General features: G+C 34.3%; 1 protein-coding gene across 6 annotated transcripts in view; it reads left to right on the top strand.

Annotated features, from left to right (window-relative positions):
* The window catches only part of PHF6 (PHD finger protein 6), a 46,221-nt gene extending 31,612 nt beyond the window's left edge, over positions 1-14,609 (top strand). For 2 of the 6 annotated variants that reach the window (XM_054695550.1, XM_054695548.1), the window contains 7 exons: positions 524-693; positions 868-1,011; positions 2,384-2,488; positions 3,240-3,347; positions 5,042-5,175; positions 10,980-11,109; positions 11,418-14,080. In XM_054695550.1, coding sequence (XP_054551525.1) covers positions 524-693; positions 868-1,011; positions 2,384-2,488; positions 3,240-3,347; positions 5,042-5,175; positions 10,980-11,109 — 791 coding nt within the window. In that variant the 3' untranslated portion in view covers positions 11,418-14,080. Of the gene's footprint in view, positions 1-523; positions 694-867; positions 1,012-2,383; positions 2,489-3,239; positions 3,348-5,041; positions 5,176-10,979; positions 11,110-11,417 lie in introns of all 6 variants that reach the window. The other 4 variants (XM_054695549.1, XM_037511916.2, XM_037511917.2 and 1 more) reach the window with 4 other exon arrangements.
* Positions 14,610-15,167: the final 558 nt, after the last annotated feature.

The raw sequence follows: 15,167 nt of genomic DNA, 5'->3' as shown, positions 1-15,167 counted from the left end.
GAGCCTGAAGTTTTCAATTTAGTTATAAGTGACTGAAACTTTTTAAAGTCACCTGTTTCTAGTGACTACTATATTGCACAGTCCAGATACACCTACATACTTTATTTTCATTTAGGTTTTCATTAGATTTATAGTCAGTTTATTTTCTAAGTACTTGTTCTAATTTCAACAACAGGTTGGGATAAAACTTTTTGACACCTATGGTATAAATAAAGGAGAAGATTTTAAATATCGACTTATTAGTGTTTGAAATGTTTATAGAATTGCGTGCACAATCAAGATCACAAAACTCATTTTTATAGACTTACAGATTTGAAGAAAATAACATTACAATGCTTATAATAAAACTTATATATATGATTTTTGTTGCATTTATATGAAATGTTAGGTAATTTTATTGAGCATTACAAGCCACTTCTTCTTGGAGGCAATTTTATTTTAAATAGAATCGTGTGTTCTAAGGACCCATGAACTAATGCTCATTTTAAGATTGGCCTATGTAAAGCTTTTGTTCATTTTTAAGCAGCTGATTTAGAAGAAAGTTTTAATGAACATGAACTGGAGCCCTCATCACCTAAAAGTAAAAAGAAAAGTCGCAAAGGAAGGCCACGAAAAACTAATTTTAAAGGGCTGTCAGAAGACACCAGGTCCACATCTTCCCATGGAACAGATGAAATGGAAAGCAGTTCTTATGTGAGTAGAAAATGTTGAATTCTTACTTTCTGATGCACCATGAAGATTTCATTTAAGTTAGGTTTATGGGCAGAGTTCATCATTTGAAGTGTTAACTAAGCTTGCAGCACTGATAGCATATTTTCATGGATTTTCTCTTTTGTTGTTGTTTGTTTGTTTCTTTTATATTTGCAGAGGGATAGGTCTCCACACAGAAGCAGCCCTAGTGACACCAGACCTAAATGTGGATTTTGTCATGTAGGGGAGGAAGAAAATGAAGCAAGAGGAAAACTGCATATATTTAATGCTAAAAAAGCAGCTGCACATTATAAGTGCATGGTAAGCATGGATCCAAATTTTTTTTTTAAGCATTTAGCAGCATTTAGGGCACATTTTATTTCGTGACTAAAAATTCCGGCTTTATAAATTTTTCATAAAGGATATATCTGGCCACTACTATCTTCTAGTACTGGTCTGTCTTGTACTTAACACACTGCATTGCAATTATTCATTATAAGCCTATTTATCTAAATAATATCTTAAATTCCTTGAGAATCTTTGCAGTCGATCCAGGCCTGACATACAGTATACCTAAACATTTTTTTAATTAGATTGTATTGAATGACTCATCCCATTTATGAATTGATTTTTAAAATTATAATATTTATATCAGAGGTTCTTAACCAGAGGTGCATATCATATTTTCCTGAAATGTGTGTACCTAGGCCCTCCTGTAGTATCTCAAACATGTCAGGATTGAAAAAAAAAATCTCCAGGTGATTCTGATCTGCATTTATGGTTAAAATTTGCCAGTTTAAACTATGTTTTTAAAAACTTTGGAAATATAAACAGTTGAGATAATGGGATGCCATTGAAATCGTCATTATTTAACAAAGTATTTATCCTTGTTTCCATGCTTAGTTAGGCAACCTTAGTTTTATTTCATTGTCCTTATTTTGGGTATTTTAAATAGACAAGTGAATATGCTAAAAATATGTAAGTTGAGGGCCTCCCCTGGTGGCGCAGGCGGTTGAGCACAGTGCTGTGAAGCTGTCCGCAGCCTCTGCAACGCTGGTTCAATCCTGGCCGGCCGGCGGGAGTCACACATGGCGCAGCAGACCTCTTCTGTTGTGCCCGCTGCTTCCCTCAGCAGTGTATTTCTTCAGTCTGCCTGTTCTGTTCCCCGCTCTGTCTGTGGTGAATCCTCTGACCTCCCGCATATCTGGCCTGTATGCCGTTCTTGTATAAATAAATAAATCTTTAAAAAAAATTCTTAAAAAAATAAAAATATGTAAGTTGATATGTGATTTTTTTAAAGATTTACTTTTATTTATTTATGCATATAAGAACAGGGGTGTGGGCCAGAGGTGCAAGGGGGTGAGAGGATTCACCAGAGACAGAGTGGGGAGCGGAACAGGCAGATCGACTGAAATACACTGCTGAGGGGAGCAGCAGGCAAACCAGGAGAGGTCTGCTGCCATTGGGTTAGCTCCCTGACTGGAGATCATTTTCATGCCACAGTGGCTGGCAATAGTTTGATAGCGCTGAGACTTTAACCCCTGTGCCACCAGGGAGCCCCCCGATGCTTGATTATTAAGAAAAATTATCTTTCTCAGGATATCAAAGTAATACAACACATTTGTAATTTGGTTATTTAATCTTTTTCTCACAAGGATTCTGAATATTAAATGTTCCTGCATTTTTTTTCTAGTTATTTTCTTCTGGTACAGTCCAGCTTACAACAACATCAAGAGCAGAATTTGGAGATTTTGATATTAAAACTGTACTTCAGGAGATTAAACGAGGAAAAAGAATGGTCTGTGGTTTTATATATTATGTTATGCAACGTTACTCCTCTGCTTTTCTGCTTTAGAATTAGAACACATCTCAAACTATCCAGTTATCAAAAAATTAATATAACATAGTTCATATGTTAAAGCAAAGTATATACTTGACTTATTTGTAATATAATAAAAGATGCTGATGTTGCTGAAACTTATTCCTCTTTGTAATTTCATTACTTAAGAGAATTATACTGAGATTTTTATTTCAGGACATTTGAGTCTTTTAATAAAATAAATGAAGATTGTGAATGTAACACACCTCATTAAGTTTAAAATGTTATATTATTTAAGCTTGCTTAAAGAAAAATTCCATAACCCTGATAGAGCATTCAGAACTTCCCCGTGTTGTTATTCATTCTTTTTTTTTTAAATAAAAGGAAAAATACTCTTTCAGAGTTTTCTGTTTAAAGTACACATACACAGTTATGTCTTTTAAAATGTTAATCATAGCTTTAAAATTTCCTTTATAAAATGTGCCTAAGTCTCATATTTTTAAAAACACTGAATTTATTAATAAATAGCTTTAAGAAATATTGACATCTTTATTGATCGCTTACTCCTTTATAGTTTATGAACCTTATGAAATGTCAATGGAATGCAAAATCTTTAAGAGCAGTTGTCTCTAGAAATGACTTTAATTTAAAATTTTTTATTGTGAAATTTTCAAACATCAAAATTAGAAAAACTAGTAACACACGTCTATCCATCACCTTGACTCATCAGTTATCAAGAATTTGCGGCACTCGTTTCATCTATGCCTTTTATTCTTGTTGCTTGAAGTATTTTAAAGCAGAGCTGAGACTTCATATCATTTCACCTCTACATATTTCAGTATGTATCTCTTAAAAGTTGGACATTTTCTTACCTAACCACATGTCATTACACCTTATCAATTAACAAGTCTTTGGTGTCATTTAATACCCAGTTCGTATTTGTATTGCCCCAATTGTCTCACAGCTATCTTTTTAAGGTTGATTTGTGTGAATCAAAATCCAAAGGAGGATCACTCATTAGATGTGGTTGTTATGTATCCCCTGAGTAATCTAGGGTACTCCCTCCTCCCTGTCTCTGTTATTTCTGTTTTTGTTTTGTTGTTTGCCATTGTCTCATTGAAGAAAATGAATTTATTACCCTGTAGAATGTCCTGCATTTTTGTCTGTTTGCTTTTTCATGATGCCATTTAATTTGTTCTTCTATCCACCAGATTTTCTTTTAAAGTGGAAATTAGATAAATGTGAAGGCTTGATTAGATTCAGTTTTTACATTTGGGGGGTTAAGAATACTTCACAGATCGGACTATATCCACATTTTATCACATCAGACAGATAATACTGTCTGATCCTTGGATTCAGGTGGTGAGTCTGATCCCTCTTTATGAAGATTCCCTTCAGTCTTTCATCTAGTAGTTTCAGACATTGATGATCTTTGTCTGAATCCATTAGAAATGACCCTTTGTGGAACTGCAGTTTTGAAGGTGTGAAGATTGTTGACATTACCTGTTTTCCATTTAAATCCAGTTCATTGACACTTTGATTACTCTTTTAAAAATGAAGTTCCTTTAAAACAGAATAATACTACTAAACAAAGGATTGGGATCACTTCATATCATAAAGAGCAATGTTGTTATATCAAACAACGGAAGTCCAAATAGATGATGAGGGTAACAATTCAATTAGCTTGATGATCCTTACCTGGCAGGCTAGATACCATGATCAGTTCTCTTGATCAACTTCTCTACCTCTAAACTGTTGAAATAGAGTAAACACTAACCTAGCATTTTGCCATGTACACTCCAAAGGAAATTAATTTGCCCAAATGCTATTGCATCCCTCCAAAAATAAAAGGGCACCTGGACCTCAATAAACCTGGGGGATTTACTATATCTTCCTTTCTGGAGAAAAGTCTGAGAAGTACTGCAATCAAGCAATCTGTTTAAACTAGCATTTCTCAAACTTACTTGACTAGCAAACCCTCTTGTCAACAATCACCTTTTAATCTGAGAACATTCTTGAGGCAAGGATGATCTGGACCAAATGGAGAAGTCTTTAAAAGATTTCAGCCCCTTTAGTCTCCCTATGCTCTTTTGCTTGCTTGGTAGCAGTCCCTTTTTGAGGGAATTGTTTTCCTTTCTTTTCATTCTTTTCCCCATCATAATAGGAAAGGAATTGATCCCAGGGAGGAAGAGAAGTTAACACTAAAATACAGAGTATCATTATTTTCATGTATTTGGCAGTATTACAGTATCAAGCATTGTCTTTTTTATGTTTAGATGACAGATCCCTGATAGTTGATACAATTAAATAATGGAAACATCAGGGGATGATGTCTTCTTAGGAAGTTTATCAAAGTATGGTTTAAATTGTAGCATTGTTTGTGCTATAAAATAAGTTCAGTGCATTCTTTTTTCAATAGAAAATTGGCTGTAAACTGGAATGTTTGGCTGAAGTATGGCTAAAATTAGAATAAATAACATTGTATAAAATGATAAATTGCTTATGATTATTCTTTCTCTTCCCTTAAAACAGAAATGTACACTTTGCAGTCAGCCTGGTGCTACTATTGGATGTGAAATAAAAGCCTGTGTTAAGACTTACCATTACCACTGTGGAGTACAAGACAAAGCTAAATACATTGAAAATATGTCACGAGGAATTTACAAGTAAGAAAATATCCATTTTCCTGGACTTGTCACTAAGTAACTGCTTTAAATAGATGACATTAGTTTACTTGATCATTATTCTTCATTGGTTTTTTGCCAAATATAGAATACCGAGTTCTCTACAAGAAATGATTACTGCAGTTGGCATCTTCCTCGGCATAAATCCCTGGATTAGCATTCTTTCAACCAATATTTATTACTCTTCTTATGTTACAGGCATTGTGCTAATAGCTGATTATATAACAGTGATCAAAGCAGACACAGATTGCGTCTTCATGAAGCTTACAGTCTAGTGAGAGAGACTTTAAGTTGCCACATGAATATATTATTAAATAATAAATTTTAATTAGTAAGTGCTGTAAAGGGTATGTTACAAAGAGCCGTGGAAGCATATAACAAGGAGGAGTTAATCTAGTTTGTAACTGGGGAGTCTTTAGGAATTTTCGTTAAGGATCTAGTGGTGGAACTGAAATGAAGGGTGAAGATGAATGTGGTGTGATAGGCACAGAACAGCACATACAAGATCCTTAGGTGGGACAGAAGCAAGGGTACAAGTGGGGGGGGGGTGAGTTAGGAGGCCTGCTAAGGGCCCAGGTGGGAATTGCTGTATCTTACACAGGCTGTAGTTTTGAAAACAGAAGTCAGAAGATACTCTGAGTAGGATGATGAAAGTAAGGTTTGGAGATTTCAAATTAAGTGCTACCCCATCTTTAATGTGTCTTCTCTTACCCATCCTACATTGGGCTAGTGGTGTAACTGTGTATCTTTAATGGTTCCATTTGTTGAATCAAATGGAGTATTAGTTGGTAGGAATCTGATTTGATTTGCCTTTGTGAGTTGTAATACACTTCCTGACTCTCGCATATCCTGTAATAAACCCCTGACCCAGGGTCTCTTACTCCACGTGCAAAGCAGTTTATGCAAGCAGTCAGCCAGTCACATAGGCGACTGCATGAAGTGCTAATGTAGTGTTTATAAAACTTGCCAAACTTTAACAATAAAGGCATGGGTGTTCTGTGAGTTCTGTCAAGCCTTTCAGCAACAGATCATTCCAGTGATAGAGATTCAGCTCATAACAAAAGAAAATCTCTTGGTTCATTCTGTAAAACTTGCATAACTTATACCATACCTGATAAAGATAACATTTAAAACAAAAAAAAATCTGTAGGTCCATTTTACTTTTATAAATATATGCCAAAAAGCCTAAATGAATTATTCGAAAAATCAAATCCAGTGCTGTGTGCTAGCAATTCGAAGACTGTTCAAAATTAGGAAATGTATAAATATGATCCTTTCTAATTTATACAGTAAAGAAAAACACTGTCACCTTCCTGGTAGATGTTGAAAAGATACTCGATACCACTGAAATTCTTTTTCCAAATTTTTTTTATTTTTCATTTCCAAATTTTAAATAAACATCTTTGGTAAGCTGGGATTCTTAATAGTGCACTTATGAGAAAATGGCCACAAGAAGAGGGTCAGTGGTTTTTAACCAGGGCTGAGCTCAGAATCACCTGGGGGTCGCTAGGGCCCTCTTTAGAAGTGTTCCTCAGGTTGGTGGTGGGGAGATGGGTGAAATGGGTGAAGGGGGATTAAAGAGGCATAAATTTCCAGTTATAAAATAAATGCCAGTTATACTTTAATAACAAATAATTTCTATGTCAATGACTGAAAATAATTACTAAATAAATTTTTATATTAAACAGAAACCTGTAAAGATTTTAAGACAAAATAAGTCATGGGGAATGTAGTATACAGCATAGAATTCGTAGGTAACAATATAGCGTTGCACATTGGAAAGATTGCTTAGATGGCAGATAGGCTTATGGTGGTGATCATTTTGTATGCTCTACAAATGTCAAAGCATGGTATTATGCACCTGAAACTAGTGTATGTCAGTTATACTTGGATTAGAAAAAAAAAGAAATGTTCCCACTTGGACCCCATCCTCAAATTTAAATTCAGTGGGTTGAGGCCCAAACCATGTATACTGATGACTCCCTGGGTGATTTTCATGTTCATCTCTAATTAAGAACTGCTGTACCAATACACTTTAATTCTGATCAGGAACAAGAAAGGGCACCAATGACCAACATTATTTTTAATGTTCTTCTAGAGGGTTAAACCAGTACAACATAAAAAGGAGGGAAAAGGTATGATAGATAATTGTAAAGAAGAAAACTAAAATTGTCAATATTTGTTACTGATATTGTCTATAAAAAATGTAAAGGCTATGAGATAAATTTTTAAAAACAACAGTAATAGTTAAATGTAAATGAAAAAAAGGCCCATCACCTACCCCTGCCCTACATACATACACACACTAAATACATACTTTTTCTTTTTAAAAAAATATATTACACAGGGTTCAGATGAATAGCAAAATATAATAAAATTTCAATCAAGTCCAAATTTTTGACAGATTTATTAGCAGAGTAAAAATAAATATGGTATGATTTTCTATTAATAATGATTTAATTACCTTCTATAATGGGAAAAATTTAGCTCAAAATAGAAGTATATTCCTCCTCTAAAAGATATGGCAGGCAGCTTTTTAGTGTATCAGGTACCAGATTACCATCTTTCTGCTCTCCCATCCTTGGGGCCTTGGAACAAAGGAAAATGGACGGACAAAATGACTGTTCTCCAGCTGAGATGTCTTTAGTCAACCTTCCAGGAAATCACACACACATTTCTGTTCTACGTGTCATTGTCCAGAATTTAGTCACATGTCCAAGGGAGAGAATTATACTTTTATTGGGCATATTGCTATCCAAATAAAATATGGTCCAGTAGTTTAGAGTAAAGGGGGAAATATGACATTGGGGTAGTCAGCTGGTCTACCACATGCAGCAAGAACAATTGTATTGCAGTTGACAAAAAATTCCATTTTGTGTATTGAAAACAATCTTAAAGTAATCAAATAGTATGGTACTGGCACAGTGACAAAGGTCACAGGAAATAGTTCCATTCTTTGATGGAATCTTTTATATTATTATGGTATTAAATTTCAGAATGAATTATTCACTACCTGATACATATAAAGTTGACTCTCCATTTAGAAAAATACTGGCTCCTTACTTCAAAGTGTCGCCAAAAATAAATCTTAGATAGATTGAAATCTAACTTAAAAGTAAAACTGTGTGAGTAGAACCTACAGGAGAATTTCCTATAATTTTTAGTATAGAAGGCCTTTCCTAAGCACAATACGAAACTCAGTTTTTATTTCACTACATTAATATTGGATTGCATAAAGAGAATACCAAATCATTAAGAAAAATACAACCCAATTAAAATGTGAGTAGAGGACATGAACAGGCAGTTCGTAAAGGAAATAGTCATAGGTTATGTGCATGTGGAAAATTGTTCGACCTTACAGGTAGTGAAGGAAATACAGATTAAAATAAGATGTTATCAATCTTTTGCCTATCAGATAGGCATACCTTAGTAGCATTCAAGTTATCTAATGTTAGTTTCTGAAGACACTGGCATTTTCATTCAGTGTTAAGGTAGGATATAAATAAGACTAAAATCTTAAGCCAATTAATTATTTTTTACTACTAGTCTACCTATAGGGATTTATCTCAGGGAAGTGAGTATGCAATAGTACAAAGATGTATGTGCAAGTTTTATTGCATTGAATCATTAATGATAGCTGCTCTAGGGCATCTTAGACTGACAAGATTACCACAGATGTTATTGGTCTACTCAAGAGGGATCTAGACGGGAGCTACAATTTGCCAGCAGGGCAACATCAGATATTACTCTTTTGTGGGAGTCCTTACAGCAATGAATATAGCAATTACAACTCAGGTCCAGTAAGACGTCATCCACACTGGAGGCATGCAGTTCACTCTGTCTCAAAAGCCTCCTGTCCCATTTAGCCAGAGCCTCTTATGACATAGTTATATATGTATAGATAATTTTCAGATGACACCACAGATAAAACTTCTTATCAGAATGTTTACAGTTCTTCCAATCCAGATATTGTCTACTAATTGGGAGTAACATAGCTTAGTAAAATAGTTGACATACCAATTTTTATTAAGTTGCCTGGGGAACAGAGCTAGAGAGTTAACCAAAGGTCAAAATCTCATGCAAAACAGGAAATTATTTTTGTTAACCTTTCACCCACGCTAGCAAAAAACTTAAGAAAGAAAAGAACCGTAGCAACTCTCAGGAGAATTAATAAATACATTTTGGTACATGCATTTTAGTAGAATACTATGCAGCAATTAAAGAATGACATAGATCCCTGTGTATAATTATGGTGAGGTATTTATTTCTATGATTAGATTAAGGGGGAAAGTCCTCTTAATTACTTTGGCTCAGAGGTTTAGATTCCAGGTATATTCTGGGTTGTTACTTTACAGGTATACTGTGTAGGAATTCTTGATATTCAAACGCGTGATTTTTTAAGTGATTCCCAGTATGCAGCATTTGTAGATAGTAATTCTCCATAGTTTTTGTTGAAAATGATACAGCACTAAGTCTGAAGCCAGTTGTTATGGTTGTCCACCCCTACCCTGCCTGTGCCTTTTATTCTACTCATATGTTAGGGGCATTTTTTGCAAAATCTAGTTTAGATCATTTATGACAGAATTCCTGTGCCATTGCTGGCCACAAGAGGGCATCCACCAAGCATTATTTTAAGCTTTGTTCCATCTTGTATTTAACCTAAAACTGAGCTAACATCAACCCACCCTTCTTTGATTAAGGTGGGAGTAGTTAAAAATATATATTGGTGTTAAGCATTAAAGTGGTCCAAACCCTTGTCCAAAATCACTTGCATTGTTCTTTTCATTAAAAATGGGGTGAAGTTCAAGTATACAGTAAATATACCCAAAAACGTATAAAAGGTTGTCAGAACAGCATGTCAAATTATCACTCCAGAGATTATTTCCTAATTCTAAATGAGAAAATCTACCTTTTCAATGGAGATATCTGGCCATCACTATCCCCTTGACCAAATGATCAAACAGTGTCAATAATAGCAGGACATTCTGAAATTACATTCTCCTGAAGTATGCAGGATCATATTTCAAAGTATCATAGACTAACACAGAAAAGTTGAACTGGAAGCTAGCCAAGCCCTTTAACCTTATTTCCAGTTTACAGGAACTATTGGGCGAGAAAGAACCAAATAAAACAGTATCACGGTTAGACAAATGCAGAATGTGATGTAGATGACAAGGTATCTGTTCTAATTCTTCTCAAAAAGTGTCATGGGCAAAAAAGAATTTGGAGGAATCAGTCTAGATTAAGCCACAGAACCAAAAGCAGTGCCTAGAAAACATCATCAGGTGACTCATATAGGTGTTGTAATGAATGCCAGGCCACTATGATGAAAAGGCATTTGAATAGTTGGAACAAAATTGTTTCATAAAATGTAAGCACAAAGTAGCAGTATATGTAGACTATAGCTTCCTGAAATCTGCTTTTAATTACCTGTATAAAACATTACAGAATTTGATATTTTATCTATATACTGAAAGTTCGTATTTTCAAGTTGGCCAAAAACTTAATTTGTAATTTCATTGCACAAAAGAGGAATGGCCTTATTTTCAGACATATGTGATAGCTGTCATCCTAAACCATAAGTTTTATTTCAGATGAGTTTTATTATCTCAGTAATAGAGTGCTTTCCTATCTTTTAAGTAGAAATATACCTGTATCTGTGTTTAAGTGTGGAGCGGAAACCCATATTTTCAGTGGGCATCTACCTTATCCACTGATTTAAATATATTCTCTTTCACAATAACAAAACATTTTGAGATTTTTATCTTTTGTCATTGTCGTTGTAGACTATATTGTAAAAATCACAGTGGAAATGATGAGAGAGATGAAGAAGATGAGGAGCGAGAGAGTAAAAGCCGGGGAAAAGTAGAAATTGATCAGCAACAACTAACTCAGCAGCAACTTAATGGAAACTAGGTATGAAAGTTAATTATATCTGTTTTCAGGATACAGTACCAATAAGTAGATGTTGAAATAATGATGTATGATTTTTAATGCTATTTTGTTAGCTAAGCATGTTACTAGAATGCTGAGGATTGTGTAGTCTTGCATAGTTCTTTTTAACTAGCTGATTTTGTAACAGTAAAAAAAAAGCTATCTACTCTATCAGTTATTGTAGTTGTAATGTTAGACCAGTAAGATATTCATGTACCTCAGTAGCATTATATTTATTGTGTTCCCCCTCAAACATCATATTTTACATTCTTTTATCATCTTTTAAACAGGTTCATGGGACAGAGTTAGAAAACTGGGAATGAATAAGACATCCATAACTACTATTCTTTTTTCACTGTTTTCTAAAATCAAAAAGGGTTTGTAACTTTTTACTGCCCGACTCTTAGATTCTTCATTGAACTGCCTAAAAAACGTCTTCTTTGTTTTATGAGCCTTCACTAGATGGCAGAGTTTGACATGTTGATATTATATAGCTGTAGTTTGCAGTTTCTGGAAAGCAATTGAAACACTATTAACCCTGTGTATAGTGTCAACAGTTAAAGCAGACATTGAAATGAAGTAAGCTATATTGCTGGACTGAACAAAGTTCTACTGTTTAGAGTGTCTGAGTTTGTTTAGTGGATTCATACTCAAGGGGGAAGCATAAGCAAATTTCACTTTACAGTGCAAATATGCCTCTGGAGGCAACACTTGGGAATTTGTGATTTTTTTTTCCACATTCAAGTAATGGAGGCTAGAAATGAAGAGAACCTTCTTTTGCTCTTGGCTTTGACAGCACATGCTAAAAATCTCTTCCAAGAAGTGTGCTAAAGCTTTTCATTTGGTTCCTGTTAAAGTTGTTCTCACTGACCAGCATCGACTCGGCACCTGGTGATTATAAGCTATGAGCTCCAGTGCTTATGCCAAAATTCTCTTGACTGTAAACCTCTTCTCTTTTTATGTCACACAAAGAGCTTCGTGCAAAATGATTGGATCCTTCCAAGTTTAAACTAACTTTTGGCAACAGCAAATTAAATCTCTTTAAGATTTAAAGGGTTACCACTCACTAAGGACTTTAGCCACCATGTCTGAAACCCCTTCCTCTCAAGTGCCGTGTTGCGTGGAACACTTCACCTATTGGCCCAAAGCATGTAAGGAGGTCTTGTGCTATAGGAGTCAAAAACCGTCTTCGCATAAAACAGTATTTATTTTTAATTTTGTGACCACTATTTTAGAAACTTTATTTAATATTTTTAATGTTTTCATTCATTGCTTTGCTTATCTATTAAATAGGCTTTTGTGCCCTACTTTCCTTCTGGTAGGGCTCAGTGATGTTTTATTGATCAATCAAAATTTGTTCTGAAAGGGGTAAGAACCCAACTTTTTAGAAAGGATTTTCACACTGGCATTTCTAGCTAGTGATATTTTCTTCCACTTACCTGCTGAAGCACATTTATGTATTTCTTTATGGAAAAACCAAAAAAAAACTTTAGTTGTGGTCTGCCTAATATTACCATAGCACCTCAATACCGAGGGTAGGGATTCTGATTCCTGAATTACTAGTTAACCCTACCACATTAAAGCAAATTAGCAAACAAGAAATAACATGTCAACTTGACTATACGTGAAGATATTTTGCAGCTGATGGAAAAGCTTTTTAAAAATGTAACAGGTGGAAAATTACACTGTGCTTAATGACTGATCATTTTTAACTGCTAGTCCCTTAAGGTCACATTTGTCAAGTGTGTATTCACACATGTACTTAAATCAAGGGACTCAATGATTGCTTTATTTTAACCATCTTTTATTATTTTTAGAAGGAAACTAGCTTTAGTAGTGGGTTGCCCTGTATGTTTTCTCTTTTTGCTCTAAATATGCCATTGGGTTTCTTTGTGTGTATGTGATGAATTTTCTAAATTCACCATGACTTGAAGTGCAGCAACAGATCTAAATGTTTGTTTACCAAGCTGTGTGACTTTTCCCAAAGGATCTGTATTTTATTTCCTTACAACAGCTTGAAACCCATCATTTTAACTCTTTGAATCACTGTGTCTAGATTATTTTTACATTGTGTGCCATAAGATTTACCCATAGAACAATAGAGCACCTTCATTTTTGGACAACTACTGTAATGATGTTTTTAGGAAAAATCGAAGGTGTCGGGGTAATAGTGGCCAGTCAATAGTCATGTCAAGGACTTCAAATATTATTAACTGTCAGTTGATAGAGTTGTCATGTAATAAATTGTATGACTTTGTATGGGTTTCTTCAACCCTTTCTCTGCCACTAGCAACCAGAATAGCACTTTACCTTTTGGTTGGCTAGATAAGTGGCTGGCTACCTATTTTTCTCACTGTGGTGTGATTGGCTAAACAGTCTTTCATTATAAATGGAAATGTAAATTGAAGTCACACGAAATTTACCTTTTGTTGTATACTTCCAATATTTTGATTGTCTATCCATGTTTTCATCACATGCTGAGTAAAAGTGCCTTACAATGTAAAAATTGTACAGTACTTATGTTCCCAAGTAGCATCATCATCTTCTGGGTAGTAATTACATTGTGGTATGAATATTTAGAAAAATGGACCTCAGCAGTGTACTTACTGTTCATCTCTTAAGTCCTTAACTGTAGTTTTAATAAGCATGACATCATTTGATAAGTATATAACATTTACATCATTTCAAAAAATACTGCCATGACTGTCTTTTACGCATATTTTAGCTTGAAATTTTGAAGCGTCTTTTCTTTCTTTCCTATTTTTTATTATTTTCCCTTTTTTGTTTTGTTTTTGTTATTGATATTAAACAGTGTAATCTTTGCAAGCGTATATTGAAGATTATTCTGGAGCATTTATTGCCTTACCAGAAATGTTAGTAAGAAATGTTCTTTAGAGTAGAAAGATAGACTTGAGTTTCTATACTTTAATAAGAGCTCTTTGTTCCTGGGGTAGGGGGGGTGGGGGTGATTTTACTTTCATCTCAATTTATTAAAAACCCACAACTGAAATAATTTTATTTCTAAGATCAGCAGTTTTAGGATTTCAGATAGTACTTGCTCAGGAGTACATGCTACTCATGATATTAAGAAAATAACAAGATATGTAGATCTACTGTTGAATCAGAATCTATGTACTTGAACAAATGTGTGAATCTTAAGTATCTCAAAGCAAAGGAAAAGTGTTCTAGAATGTTGTTGCTTTTTTTTAAAAGCGCTAAAGTTAGACCAATGTATACAGTTTTGTTTTAACAGACATTTAGGTTAATTGTAAAGATAAGGAATGCATTATGGGTCAAAATCAAACATTCCTCTCATGTTATGTATATTTTGTTCCTGTTATATTGGCTTTATTTTCAAAATTGTAGTTTGTAGTATTAGTTTCATTTTATTGATATCCTTGCATATACTATTCATTCAATAAATGACCTATGACTTTCATGTTTGCATGTATGTCTTTTTTTGTGTAAGGGTATAATGAAATTTGTAACAACAATAGTACTGTGTTCCTTTTACTCTTAGTTTATTTCAAGGTCAGATGCCTGGTTTGTTTGATAACCTTGTCACTTTTAAACAAAGTATGGTAAAGAGAAAAATGAATTTGAGTTCAGCTCAAAGTTTCATGATATCATGATATCATGAAGAGAAATGGCAACCTTTCAAGTGCAGTAGAACTGTGTCATATCTTGGCTCTTTCATTATTACACAGCTCAGATACCTGAGACTTAAATTGGGTCTGCTGGAACCCAGTTATTAGAAGGTAATTCTGAAAATAAACCAAAACATCTAATTTGGTATATTTGATTGGTAATAAGGGTGCAAGATTAATATCCTTCTCATAAAGAGATTCTACCTTATAGGTTTAAATTACTTCCATTACCATGAACAACTTAGCCTCTGGTGTAGTGCTTATATATTGATGTGGTCATATTCAGGCCAGAAATCCAAGTTTTAGTAGTGGAATATTCTCATTCCACATGCAAAATTCCTAACCTGCATTCCTATTCAACAGGGAAAAATCATAAATGTAACAGGTTCCAGT

Source organism: Talpa occidentalis, unplaced genomic scaffold (genome assembly GCF_014898055.3).
Source record: "Talpa occidentalis isolate TD23 unplaced genomic scaffold, MPIMG_talOcc4v2.1 talOcc4.15, whole genome shotgun sequence".
Lineage (NCBI taxonomy): Eukaryota > Metazoa > Chordata > Mammalia > Eulipotyphla > Talpidae > Talpa > Talpa occidentalis.
The sequence above is the reverse complement of the archived record's forward strand: the minus strand, read 5'-3'. Positions and strand labels throughout refer to the sequence as shown.